General features: G+C 38.4%; 1 protein-coding gene across 10 annotated transcripts in view; it reads right to left on the bottom strand.

The window, feature by feature from the left end:
* Positions 1–14,855, bottom strand: part of CEP78 (centrosomal protein 78) — a 71,823-nt gene that overhangs the window by 19,238 nt on the left and 37,730 nt on the right. For 4 of the 10 annotated variants that reach the window (XM_058173936.1, XM_058173933.1, XM_058173934.1 and 1 more), the window contains 5 exons: positions 6,596–6,657; positions 3,240–3,523; positions 2,306–2,481; positions 2,152–2,224; positions 688–791 (listed from right to left, as the gene is read on the bottom strand). In XM_058173936.1, the coding sequence (XP_058029919.1) occupies positions 688–791; positions 2,152–2,224; positions 2,306–2,481; positions 3,240–3,492 (606 nt within the window). In that variant the 5' untranslated portion in view covers positions 3,493–3,523; positions 6,596–6,657. The other 6 variants (XM_058173937.1, XM_058173935.1, XM_058173939.1 and 3 more) reach the window with 6 other exon arrangements.

Raw genomic sequence — 14,855 nt, 5'->3', positions numbered from 1 at the left:
GAATGGAAACAGACTCCACATTAGGCCCAGATTCACTACTGTTTAAAAATTTTAACCAGTTCAAAGGTTCTCTAGAGAGCTTACAATACATTCAAATTTATGAGCTGCAGAAAAAAAGAACTATTAAGTAGTAAACTACATTTCTTAAATATTTTGAAACAACTACAACCCACGAATATCTTAGACAGAGAAATTATTAGCGTTATCTTCACAATTTGAAAGCAAGTAGAAATAGATAACTCAAATAGTACAGGGGGTCCTTGACTTACAACCATTCGTTAACAACAGTTCAAAGTAACGTTGGCCTCAGAAGTGATTTAAGACCTTTCTTCAAGTTATAACACCATACCACCCCACCAATAGGTACTTGCTATTTAAGGGCTTGGCAACCAGTTCACATTTATAATGGTTGCAGAATCTTGTGGTCACATCACAATTTGCAACCTTCCAAGCCGTTTTCCAATAAGCAAAGGCAATTGAAGAAGATAGATTCATTTAATGTCATGATTCACTTAACAACTATGATTCGATTTACCACAATAAAAATGGTAAAACTGAGTTATCACATGATGACTCACTTTATAATCACACTGACTTACCAAGTAAATTCAAGTCCTAATTGTGGTTGTAAGTCAAGGACTACATGTAATCAAACTTTAAATGAGTTTTATACAAAGTTTTTTTTACTTTCAGGATGCTGGCCATGTGTTCTGTTCCTCGCCAGGTTAAACTGCATCCTGTAAAATCTATAGATTTGATGCAAGCCGAATTCTTCACACTCTGACAAATTACTGAAAACAAAAAACCTCCATTATTCATCTTAAATGTATTTTTTTAAAGTAAAATGATAGTACTTCATTTAAAGACTCTTAATGTTCACTTTGGCTGATGGAACATTCTTCTATCACTGGAAGAGGGAAGCTTCCTCCTCCAGTATCCCCACCCATGCCTTTAACATCTAGTCTGGAAGGAAGGGTGGTAGTACAAGTGGGAAGAACATAAAAACATTATATTTGGCTTACACTTATAATAGATTTAACTATTTACATTTCACATCATATAGCAAACTGGAATTTTAAAAGCCCTATTGTACAGCAACTTTTGTTCTTGCATGTAAAAAATGAATCCGATTTATATGAACCACATATGCCAGAAAACTTGCATATCATGCAATATGGGGAATTAAACCATCACTTCTACATCCAACATGTCTACAAAATAATATTTCTCCATCTCTTAAAAAATTAGTATATAGCAGTTACCCAGATGTATATGGCAAATATGGGTAGCAAATCTATTACTAAAATTAAGCTTATGAATAAATAGGATAGTTTACAAACAAGACAAAAATCAACTGATCAAACTCTCCTATTTACCTAGGCAAAATTGATCTCAAGCGTATGCTTCAAATCACACAGACAACTTAGGTACTAATAGAAAATTTACTGCCACAACAGGAAGAGAATGGTGAAATCAAGTGAATTTTTAACAGCACTAATAAATTTTGTATGTATGATAACCTGTTCCCTTAATATCTCTAAACATGCAAGGGGATAGCACCTGAAAAATATTATATAGCAATAGACTTATATAGTGCACTTTATAGTGCTTTTACAGCCCTCTCTAAGCGGTTTACAGAATCAAGATATTGCCAAGATAATCTGGGTCCTCATTTTATCCACCTCGGAATGATGGAAGGCTGAGTCAACCTTGAGTTGGTGGGATTTGAACTGCCAAACTTCAGCTAGCAGTCAGCTGAAGTAGCCTGCAGTACTGTGCCGCCTCGGTTTTATATAGAAATTAAGTTAGCATCAACCACTAGCAAGATGCTGTCAAAGAAACATTTATTCCTTACGTATTAGTTTACTTATTCCTCAGTATTTACTATTTTAATCAATATAATATTTTAATTAACTATCAACAGATCATGTAAAATGATACCAAAAAAATAAATATGTAAAAGGCCTTATCCTGCCAATGAAATAAAACAAGATTAAAAACAAAGTATTAAATTAAATGTACATCTTATAGCTTTTTAACTGTTAACAGAGTTGCCTGTAAAATGAACAAATAGATACTTAACAAATATATGGGATTCACCCAACAGTGCTATTTTGAGATATATTTTTCTTTAGAAAAAGCAAAACTTACTTTCTAAACCTCCATCACCTATTGGTGAGTGGGCTAAAGACAGTCTCTCCAAAGATGATGTATCAGCCAACCCCTTAAAAAAAAAGAATATTAATAATTTTTTAAAGCAAGTACATCTTGAAATCAAAAATATCTTGCAATTTAATAATCTTACTTTTGTCAATAATATTAAGTCCTTTTCCCTCAAAAGCAACCCATGCAGTTCTAGATTTCCCAGGGCCTTTGATACCATCAGACAGCCTTTGATAGCTTTACACAATTGTCCAGTTAAGTCTTTGGATCGAATGGCTGGAATTCTTCTTCTTATACCCGTTCCCTGTTTTTCAAGACCTAGCAAACAAAAATAGCTTAAATATCAGTAAATAGAAAATTAATAGATACAAGAACAGCTTTAGTATTAGTAAACACACAATGTGTCAAGAGACAAACTATTCATATAGTATATTAACTGTGTGCCACCTGTTAATTTTTTAATTAGATCAGATTTCCTCTGTATTAGATAATGCTAATAAAGACATTTCAAATTAAGTAGAAGTCAAAGACATTGCTCTCCCTCTTTAGATAACATAAAGACTAAGAACAAATTCTAGCCAAAATGTTGAATAGGGAAATGATGCAGTTACAAAAGAAATTCAATTAGAAAATGAAAAACAAAACAACCACATTCTCAAGCTCAATTGTTTTTTTAACACAAGATGATGCTTACTATGCTTTAATATCGCCTACCAAAGTTGAGAAGAAAGCCTTGCTAAATTCTACATTTTTTTAAATTTGCATTTATATCCCGCCCTCCTCCGAAGACTCAGGGCGGCTTACACTATGTTAGCAATAGTCTTCATCCTATTTGTATATTTATATACAAAGTCAACTTATTGCCCCCAACAAACTGGGTCCTCATTTTACCTACCTTATAAAGGATGGAAGACCTTGGGCCTGGTGGGACTAGAACCTGAAGTAATTGCAGGCAGCTGTGTTAATAACAGACTGTCTTACCAGTCTGAGCCACAGAGGCCCCTACCACATTTGTGATAAAAATTGGTATTTTCTCAAGCTTTAAGGATAGAGTAGCATAATGAAAAGCTGATTACCTGAGTCCCAAGGACCTTGATGGTGACAACTCTTTATTGCAATGAAAGTTAAAGTCTTGTTATGTCTGACTGCACGTAGTAGAGGTATCCAATCAGCAGCTTTAATACGATCCGCATTGATATCAAGAATATTATAAAGTTTTTTGGCTTTCACAGATGTTAAAGGGGCACAGCCTTCTAAAGCACAAAGCTGCTCATAATGAGCATAAAAATCCATACTGCACTGTCTCCTTACTTTGACAGAATCAATCATTTTCAGTTACATGCTGAGCTATGATCCAGAGCTACAAAAAGAAAAAATATGACATTTTTGTTAACAGCTACACATAATCTAACTAATTAAAATTTATCAAAACTATAGCCCTACTATGCCTATTTTTATTTTCAAGATCAAATCCCAGACTGTAAAGAGGACTTGACTTCCAATGCTATGTTCCTGCAGAGGCCAATATACATTCTATCTTGTAGAATGGATTTAACTATGGATAATCTCAATGGATAGACAACTGAAATAAAGGGAAAATAGATTACAAATAAAAGAATCTACTCACAATTTTCTTTGGGAAATCCTACAAACATTTAACTAGTTGTGACTCTTTATCTTTAAATACAATAATTTAATGAATAGGTATACACATATAAAAGATGTTTTACAAAACTACTGTCCTAAATATTCCATTTTTTAAAAAATAATCATTTCAAAGGACAAACTAAAATGATATATGGAAAAGTGACTTCTAAATGCATAGAAATGCTCAAACTGGGGGTAGATGACCTTCCAACTCTGTTATTCTATGAAGAGGTTTTCTGTACTTAGTTTTCGTAAAATGGATCATTTTTAGAAATTTAGCCTGAAAAGTTAAAAAACACACCCAGTAATTAGTTTCTTAGATCACTCAAAGAATAGATTCTGTATTACCATAAATATACATATTTTAAAGGCAGAAAACCAATCCTTTGAAACTTGCAGCTCAGTTTTAGAATTTCCAATCAATTATGTTTTCTTTTTGCAGTATTTAAAGTATACTTTTAGAACTTTATTATGACTATGGTTATTAATTTTGAAGTATTATCAATACTGTTATATACACCTATGCATTTTCTTCTGTTAATTCATTTTATATTTAAATGAAAAATTAAATCTTTCCAATTAATTTGGAAGCAGACAATAAAGCAAATACTCAAGTGTTCCTGGCTTATTAGCCATCAAAAAACAACTTCTTACTTTAAAGCTCATTCCACTTCTTTAAATGCATTATTTCTTTCTAAAGGTTGTAATATTCTCATTTATCTCTTTTAAAGATACTGCTTTGCCCAATAAAAATACAAGGTATTCATATATCTTATTATAAAAGCAAATATATATGACATTTTATCCCCTTAGTTTATAAAGTTGTCAAAAAGAAAATGTTTACTATTTGTTAAGGAATGCAAAAAATATATATAAACTCTATATAAAGAAAGAAAACTTTAAACAGAAATCTGGAATCTAACCAAACTATATTCCTTAGCTATAAGAAGTACTGGCCTAAAAATCGTAAGATTGTGAATTTTAGGTCTTTGGACATATTTTTCAGCCCAACCAACTTCACAGGGGTAGTTGTAGAGAAAATAGAAGGCAGCAGTATTAGATATGTTCACCACCTTGAGTTTTATAGATATACTACCTGATGATCCAGCACTGCCCGGGTATCTTTTCATTCTAATCCCCCCACACACATGTACGCACTACACCCCCAGGGCCCATTTTGGGTCTAGTAGGCCTCCCTGCAGCCTCCTGTGAGCCAAAACGGGCTGTGGGAGGTTAGAGTAAGTCATCTGTGTACCAAATTTGGTTGAAATTTCTTGAGGCATTCCAATTTATGCTGGAACACACACACACACACCCCTAGGCAGGGGTGAAATGCTCCTGGTTCGGGCCGGATCAACCAATCCGGTAGCGATGCAGCAAGTGGTTTGGAGAACCAGTAGCAAAAATCCCTGCCCCCGCCCCGGCCCATACCCAGCTGAGCCACACGATCATTAGAGCCTTTTTTTTTTAACTTTTAAAAGCGTGAATGCTTTTAAATTTTTACAACCTATTCGGCCAAATAGTTTGTAAAAAAGAGCTGCCTGATTGTCAGAGGCTTTTTTGTTTTTACTTTTAAAAGCATATTTTTTACAACTTCTTTGGCTGAATAGGTTGTAAAAAAATACTTTTAAAAGTAAAAAAAAAGATTGCACAGCACAGCTGATCACTTTCCCCGCACGCACTGTTCTACTTACCCAATGCCTCCTTTTGGTGTGCACTGCCCGCGCACCCCACATTTGGTGAGTGGTGCACACTGCACATGCGTGCAGAGTGCACATGCACAGCCGGAGAACCGGTAGTAAACCGGTTCAAATTTCACCACTGTCCCGAGGAGTGTTAGGGGTATCTTACCCCCACAGTGTTTGTCCCCAGAGGGTAAGTCATCTCTGTACCAAGTTTGATTGAAATTGCTCGAGGCATTCCAGAGTTATGCTGGAACACACCCCAAGGGGTGTTAGGGGTGTCTTACCCCCATAATGTTTGTCTCCAGGAGGTAAGTCATCTGTGTACCAAGTTTGATTGAAATTGCTTGAGGCGTCCCAGAGTTATGCTTGAACAAACAAACAAACAAACAAAAAAACATACATACACACATATATCCTTTTTTATATATGTAGAAGAAGATAAATATTAGGATAAAAATCTAATTATCATGAAGGTCCTTGGTGCTCCCTGAGCTTGCTTTTTTTCTTGCAGAAGTTTCATTACCCTATCTAGGTAACATCATCAGTGCTATCAGTGGGGGTGGGGGAGGTCTTGGAAATTCTTTGGTATCCACCCCCATGCCCACAGACAGGCAAGTCACCAGAATACTGATAGCAAAAGCTCTCCTTACTAGCACTGATGATGTTACCTAGTTAGGGTAATGAAAATGTTTGCAAGAAAACAAACAAGATTAAAGAGCACCAAGGACCCCTTATTCAACCCTGAATTACAAATATTCTCCTTTATTGGTATCTAATTATCATCTTTATATCAGATACTATTTAAACTTTTTGCTCTTCATAATGTTCTGCTATTGTTTATAACTGAATTGCTACCAAAGATATTTAAATCTTCATCATTCACTATACTATCAGACATCTCTAGTACATAGTTGGACACGGACAGTGGCATAGAACTAGATTTGGAGACAGTAATAGAGAAGTGATAAATCATTTTTTCTTTTATATTGGCTATGTTTCTTTTATCAGAACCATCCTAAAATAGAAATTGAATGTTACAGCCAAAAATGTTTATTTGTAAAACAATCATTAAAAAATTTATGAATAATAAAGAATCTTACTGTAGGTAGAAAGTCTTCTAGCTGTAATAAAAGTGAGAACTTTCTGCAAATATTCAGGTTTTCTAAAAACAAAAAATAAGGATAAAAAGGAATTTAGCCAAATGATTAGAAATAAAATCCAGAGAAAACTGTAGCATCAACAAAGAATTATACCATGGAATATACAAACAAACGAAGAAGTAAAACTGGATATAATGCTGAAGGTACATGACTGCAAGAAAAAAAACCAAGCCCCAGCCAATGGCCCAGTCCTGTGCCGCGGCCCATTGGGAATCAGGCCACGCAAGCATAGGGTGAGCACACAAACTGCATTTGTGCAAGTGGCATGCACGCACACAACTATGAACATCAAATGTACTAAAAAAATTATTGTGCTTATTTTAGTGTAAGCCGCCCTGAGTCTTCAGAGAAGGGCAGGATATAAATGTAAACCAAAAAAAATTAACAATACATTTTAGAGCAATTCTGTTTTTAAATTAGAAATATTAAGTCTTAATTTTCATTCATCAGCTAGAAATGTAAAAGCTGTTGGTGCATATGTTTTCAAAGCAACCAGGCCCTCTGTCCAATTTGATGATGTTGACAAGATTATGGAAGAACTAGTATCTGAGTTTAATTCCTCTCCTCTTTCCGGACTCCTATTTATTTTGCTTTTGCTTTGAATCCACTTGACCCTGCAAACAGAATCATCTTATCTTCTAACAACTGCTCCAGATTATTTAGACATTTTTAGGAATTGTTGAGGCTAATACCAAGAATAAACTTTTACTTCTTTCCAAGGCAAGTAGAGATTCTCAGACATCCAAGTCATAGTTGTCTCGAAGGTCTTTTTCAAAAGGCAACTGTACTATTTTTTTCTTTGAGGAAGAAAAATACATTTCACTTCTCATCCAAGAAGCTTTAACTCATTCTTCAAGTCATTAAGCTTCTTGGATGAAAGCAAACAACATCTTCAAGAAAAAAACAGTCCAGCTGCCTTTTGAAAAAGAACCTTTGAAGTTCCCAGGCAATTCAGCAACATAAATTAAAGATTAGATTAGCAGTTCACAATCTTTCCTTTTATATGAATATTTTATTATCAAATGGTTTTGAGAACTATGCAACACTATTTGGAACCACCAAAAACATCAGTGTACATGAGGCCAAAGGAATTTATATTAAAGCTATTCCTACCGTATTAAATGGCAGAGACTACATGTCACCAAATTTCACAAAGAAAAATTCCACCATAGGGCATTATATTTTGCGATAACTTATTGCAAAATACATTATTTTGCAATAATAATATAGTTTGCACCATTTATGCAAAAATTGTGCAAAATAGATCTTTTTCATTTATTATATATTTTAATACCATGTCTGTTTTAGAACTTACATGATTTTTATACACCCTACCATTGAATTTAGTAGAGAACTAAATCAAGCTTTTCCAGCAAAATCCTTTTGCTACCAATAACCATTGCCCATGGCCACGGTGCAGAAAATGCATATTTGGCAGTACCACAGCCTCAGATAAGATGCTCAGAAATCATTGTCTCCTACTCCCTACGTGCAAACACTTATTGTTATGCATGTGTAAGAATGCCGTCCATCCACCACCCGCTCTTTAACCCGCGACGTTTAAAAGCCAAGACTAAAAGCAAATGTATACCTACTGAACATGACTTTGGGCGGCGTACAAGCAGTAACAATTAAGACATTAAAACAGCCATGAAAACAACCGTACGTAAATTAAACCACTCCCTTCGTTTGCCTTTGGGGATTCAGCGCTCTGTACAACGCAGGACCCCAACTCCCTCACACTTTTCCACTCGCTTTCCTGTTTACCTCGGACTCACCACGTACATATCCGAAACGAAGATCCACGCTCAAAAGTCGGTCGTTCACTTCAGAAAAATCAGAGACTCGGTGGGAAGCCAGCTGTTGGGGGGAGGGAGCTTTATTTGTTCAACCTATCCCACCATTAGGCACCTCAGAAAAAGGGGAAGGTTGATACGGCAGGGCAAGAAACAGAGCGGCGGGACGACGCGCGAAGGGAAGCAAGAAAGCCGAGTCTTAACACTCACACAAAGCCCCTCACCTACCCCGCGCGCTCGGCCCCGGCCCCGCCCTCTCACCGCTTCAGTCCAGCTAACCGTTTCCTTGGTTTCCCAACCGTCTTTCCACACAAGCTTCCCTCACGTGGCCCCATCAGCGAGCTCTCTTATTGGCCCACCGCTCAAGCAGCGGTAGTTGTCAACGTCGCTCTTCTTTCCACACTGCTAACGTTCTCTCTGTTTGGGCGTTTATTAGTTACGGGATTTTCGGCCAATGCGGAGCATCGAGGATACCCGGAAAGGTGGAAAAAAGTTTGCCGCGCTCACCCAGGCCTGCGAGCGCCCTAGTCCTGACCCGCCGTTCTTCTTAACGCCGAGCAAACCTACTCTTCCGTGAAACACGCCCCCTTCCCACTTTAAAAGGCCTTCGCGTGGCCTTCCTCCGGCTGCACAGTACTTCACGCGCAGGCGCAGTTTTCTGTTTTCGTTCTCACAGAAGAGGAGGGAATATTTTCCCTTTCAGGGGTCGATTCTTCTTTTCTCGTTTCCAGAGGGCGTTTCTCTCGGGACTGTATTTAGCCCTCTTTTTTTTTTTTTCGACTTGAGGAAATAGGAAAAGCGTAACGCTTTTGTCCTTCGCCAGGATTTCTCGACCTGAAGAACAAGTTGGCGGAGACTCGGGTGTGTGAGGGGAAGAGTCTTCCCCCAACGAAAACTATTGAAACGGCTGCAACATTTGATCGCGCGACAGAAAGGGGATGACACGGGGGGGGGGGGGGAGAGGAGGTGTAACGCTAAAAAGTAAGAGCTGGACACCTCAAGGAAAGTTGTAATAACCTCGAAGGCGGCCGTGTACCGCCTTGGAGAAGACAGGGACCGTCTACCGGGGCAGTTGACTGTAGAAGGAAGCGAGGTAAAGTGCCCGGAGCTTCTTGTTTCTGACACTTATTTATTTATTTATTATTTAAATTTGTATACCGCCCTTCTCCCGAAGGACTCAGGGCGGTTCACAGCCAGGTAAAAAATACACAATACACAATAAATACAATTAAAATACAATTAAAAGACTTATTAAATTGGCCACAATTAAAAATTTAAAATAAAAACCCATTAAAACCCATAGAATTAAAAAACTAACCCAGTCCAGCGCAGATGAATAAGTGAGTTTTAAGCTCGCGGCGAAAGGTTCGGAGGTCCGGAAGTTGACGAAGTCCTGGGGGGAGTTCGTTCCAGAGGGCGGGAGCCCCCACAGAGAAGGCCCTTCCCCTGGGCGTCGCCAGACGACACTGTCGCGCCGACGGCACCCTGAGGAGTCCCTCTCTGTGAGAGCGCACGGGTCGGTGAGAGGTATTCGGTAGCAGCAGGCGGTCCCGTAAGTAACCCGGCCCTATTGTGGGCGAAGAAGGTCCACCTAAGGAACCAACCGTACCTGAGGACAACCAGTGGGGTGATGAGGGAGGGTGGAGGTTGGTTCTACTTTATCCGCCGCAAAGAGGGCGGCTTTTGGCAGTTTCGAAGAAAGGGACGGAATTGAAGCCTCCGGTGAGAGGAAGGGAGCCCCACTTTATGTTTCAGTGTTGGAGAAAAGGGCTGAGAGACACTACAACGGGTGGGGAACTATAACCCTTTTATGACTTGTGGACTTCAGTTCCCAGAATTCCCGAGCCAGCCATGCTGGTTCAGGAATTCTGGGAGTTGAAGTCCGCAAGTCAAAAGGGCCATAGTTCCCCACCTCTGGTCTACAAGGAAGCGCTCCGGCGGGCGGGGACAATGAGAAGTCGGAAGAGGAAGATAGGAATTGGAGGGGGACCGTTTGGAGCGACTTGCCGGCATAATGGCACTGATGGAAGGATGGGACCTTTGATCAGAGTCAAAATCTTATTTTGAAAGCTTTGCGAGCAACTAATCTGGTCTAGCGTGTGGGTGATTTTCGGCCCTTTTTAAAAATGCTTTTGTAGCAAAGCACTTAAAGATACTAAAGTTACTTTTATTTCTACCTTTCAGGTTCAACAGAATAGTGTGAAGATGGAGCTCCTTGATAAGCTATAGAGCAGTGCTTCTCAACTATTGTTTCTTCTGTAGAGAAAGACTTGTTTCCTCAGTAGTAGTGTTTCAGTATCTTTAAGATATGTTCCCCATGCTAACTAAGGAATTCTGGGAACTGATGTCTGCACACCTTAAAAGTTGTTGAGGTTGGGAAATGCTGCTGTAGAGGAAATGAGGCCTTCTAATGGGATCTAAGACCATAGAAGAACAGCAAGAGATGGCTCAGAAAATGCAGACGGAATTTCAGGACTTTACAATAAAAACGAATCTGATTCCTATTATATATTTCTCTACCCACAAGGAGGAAAGGTCATATACTACGTGATGCAAATGTGTAGCAGCTACACAGTTGACAGCCAGAGCTAATAAAATTTAAATTCATGGCCCAGCTAGCCAACCAGGTATATGATATGATCAGATCTAATGGGACTAAGCACTATAGAAAGTGATGGATTCCAGACTTTGGGCAGTGCAAATATATCAGCATGACCTCAGTATATTTTTGAAATAGAAGGAAACCCATCCAGTCAGGGTTAACCCAAGGACTGCAGTGAATAAAGCACCAGTCAAGCCATATGAAGTACCATCCAGCTTCCAACCAGTGCACATGCCTTTTTGCAAACTAGTTTCCAAATGCTTCCAATATGGAAAAGCATATACCCTAAAAAAGATTCCCAAAATGAAAGCCCAAATAAATGAGTTTGAATCTTAAAGTCATGGAACAGAGGAACTTCCTATTCCATACTATGTGTTGAGTGAATTTGATAATAAATAGCCACTTCACTAGGCATCTCCATCGATGACTAACATATTTACCAAATACAAAGTATACATGCTGCTTGTCAAGACTCTAGTTAAAAATCTTTGGGAATGGGAAATGGGAATTTGAGGTAATGGAGGATCATATTACTGCTGTGCCATTTGGAAAAGTTATGGCAGAATGCACATGAGAGACCCTCCCACCAGGAGAGGTTTAGAATCAGTAAAGATGATACTTCTAATCCTGACACAAGGGTCATTCAAATACTTTGGAACCCAGGGACATACCTACAAGAGATAAATCTGGTTGAAGTCTCAGTTCCTTCTCAGAAGCCAACTACAGAACACACTCAGACATCTTTTGACCAGGAAAATTGGGGAGAGGGAGACACATGTCAAACAGAAGACTTCATGTGAGTCACATGCCAGGAAACACATTTTTGAGCAGTTCAATATAATTTACATCACCAGGAACCAGCTTGGGAAGATTCATGCTACAGTAAAAGCAGATTGGGACACGTAATTGCAGGTACAGTAGTGGCAAGTGAACTACATTGCAGTTTCCAGGAATTAGGTTCAAACCTAGATGACAGCATGTGAACACACCACTTTGGGTGATGGTATTTAACCTCATCAGGGTTCTGTAGAGAATATGAGGGCTTGGGAGTTGGCTATCGTGGTACAATAGGGAAAAAAAATCCCATTGCTCCTATCCCGGCACCCAAACAAATGGAGAATACTAGGCAATTATGCCCAAAGTATGCTTACTTGTTCACAGCTTAGACAATATACTAACCTGACTGCCTTCACTTAGAGATGTGGAAGAGTAAACCAGTGTATCTTGGCTTGCAAGCAATGTATATAATTACTGTATGTCCAAGAGTACTGCAAACCTTAGAGAAATCCAAACCTGGTCTGCAAACCATTTCTCTGTGGTTTATACGGAAAATAAGAGTGGAACTGGGTCCCATATATCTTGATAATTGCACTCCATGTTAACTATTGACACTCCAGAGAGATACACTGGAGCAATTGAGATAGACCAAGCTCTTCACATGGAGTAACCTCCCCCCAAAAGTCTTGTTGGTTTCTGACAGAAAAATTATGCCATTATGCTGTTTAGAAGCTGTAGTGTTAATTGTGGGACCATCAAGTTGAACTCAGAACCATCCATAGAACACAGAAAAACATCTATGCTGGGGTTTAGCATTGGATGAGTTTGATGTTAAGAATGAACATGTTCAAGGGAAGACATGTCTAATAGTGGATATTATTTTGAGGACTCGAGAATTTCTCCGAGGCAAAATATAGTTTTGTTTTTGTTTTGTAAAAAAAAAAAAGTCTGAAGAGCTGGAAGAGAAATGGTCTTCTATAGCTTCTAAGATATTTTGGGAATCTCCAAGTGGTTGGAGAAGTTCACAAAGTGAAGCATAAAACTACTGCTTCAGGAATCCTAAGGTTTCTGTAGAAACAGGTAACAGAGTCAGAATTTATGCCACATTTTCACATTTCTAGGTGTGGTATTAAGTCTTATTTTCTTTGTCATAAAGCTTGTAGGAATAAATGTTCAATTTTAGCTTTCACTTATATTTCATACTGAGGGCTTTGCATATTATCTTTCTGGGGGGGAAACAATTTATTCTACTTATGTCCTGCAAATTTGATTTTACTATAAGGGAAAGATGGCTAAATCCTCTAGTCATTGTGCCTCTACACGAAATAGCCAGCAGATGGCACTATAGAAATTATTTCCATTTTTGCATTTTGAGCTTTTAATTCTAGAATGGCAATGCAGAGTATGAAAGCCCCATCTGTTCTGCACACTGCATTTAGAAGTTAGATGCCAGGTAAGATACACTCTCTCCCCAGAAGATAGGTGAGACATTGTGATCTGCCTGCAATTTGGCAGTTTAAATCTCACCAGGCTCAAGGTTGACTCAGCCATCCATCCTTCGGAGGTGGGTAAAATGAAGACCCAAATTGTTGGGGGCAATACACTGACTCTGTAAACCACTTAGGGCTGTAAAGCAGTATGTAAGTGCTATTGCTATTGTTATTGCCAGGCTAGCCTGGGATGCTTCTGAATCTACTCACGCTGAAGAATTATTTGTTCCAGATATTCCCAATTCTCTTTTCCAGATGTTAGATTAGATGAGATGAGATATTTATCTTAAAGCAGTGAAAACATTACCTAAATATGTAAAATGTTATACTCAGTCCTTTGCCATTTCCTGATTCACTTAAATCATTCATTAAAGTAGGCATTTCCGGGGTAGATAAACCCATTAAGCTTAAGCATTCTGTGTTAAGTTGTGGACCCTGCTGAAGTCCAGTATAATTTCAGCAATTTGGGAGGCAATTCTGTTGTGAATGCCTGATAGATTTTTGGAATACATAAATCTAAAAGAACATAGACAAAATGCTCTCAAATGAAATCTCACTATCACACACAACCTGGAAGTGGACACTTTTGTTTTTTGATAGAGCTTTAGGAGAGAAAGACATGGGTGGATTAGAATACTTTTTCTTTCTTTCTTTCTTTCTTTCTTTCTTTCTTTCTTTCTTTCTTTCTTTCTTTCGTTACACAGTATATATAAGCATAAGCATGAAATAACTATACAATATATAAGCATATATAAGTATGAGTATGTAATAACTATATTAATTGGATATAACGAAAGGAAACAATAGGACAGGAACGGTAGGCATGCTTGTGCTCTTATGCACGCCCCTTACAGACCTCTTAGGAATGGGGTGAGGTCAATAGTAGACAGTTTTTGGTTGAAGCTTTGGGGATTTTGGGAAGAGACTACAGAGTCAGGTAGTGTATTCCAAGCATTAACAACTCTGTTACTGAAGTCATATTTTCTGCAATCAAGATTGGAGCGGTTAACATTAAGCTTAAATTTATTGTGTGCTCGTGTATTGTTGCAATTGAAGCTGAAGTAGTCTTTGACAGGAAGGACATTGTAATAGATGATTCTATGAGTTAAACCCGTGCGCTCTCACAGAGAGGGACTCCTCAGGGTGCCGTCGGCCAGGCAGTGCCGACTGGCGACACCCAGGGGAAGGGCCTTCTCTGTGGGGGCTCCCACCCTCTGGAACGAACTTCCCCCAGGACTCCGCCAACTTCCTGACCTTCGAACCTTTCGCCGCGAGCTTAAGACACATCTATTTATCTGCGCAGGACTGGACTAGAATTTTAAATTTTGAATTTGGTTTTAATGGGGTTTTATTATTTGTATTGCTATTTTTAAATATTCGGCCTTATGTAATAAGTTTTTTAATTGATGTTTTATTTTGTATTTATATGTATGTTTTATCTGGCTGTAAACCGCCCTGAGTCCCTAGGGAGATAGGGCGGTATAAAAATGCGAAAAATAAATAAATAAATAAATAAATAAAATAAACTCAGGTCA

This window comes from Ahaetulla prasina, chromosome 2, assembly GCF_028640845.1.
Source record: "Ahaetulla prasina isolate Xishuangbanna chromosome 2, ASM2864084v1, whole genome shotgun sequence".
NCBI lineage: Eukaryota > Metazoa > Chordata > Lepidosauria > Squamata > Colubridae > Ahaetulla > Ahaetulla prasina.
The sequence above is the reverse complement of the archived record's forward strand: the minus strand, read 5'-3'. Positions and strand labels throughout refer to the sequence as shown.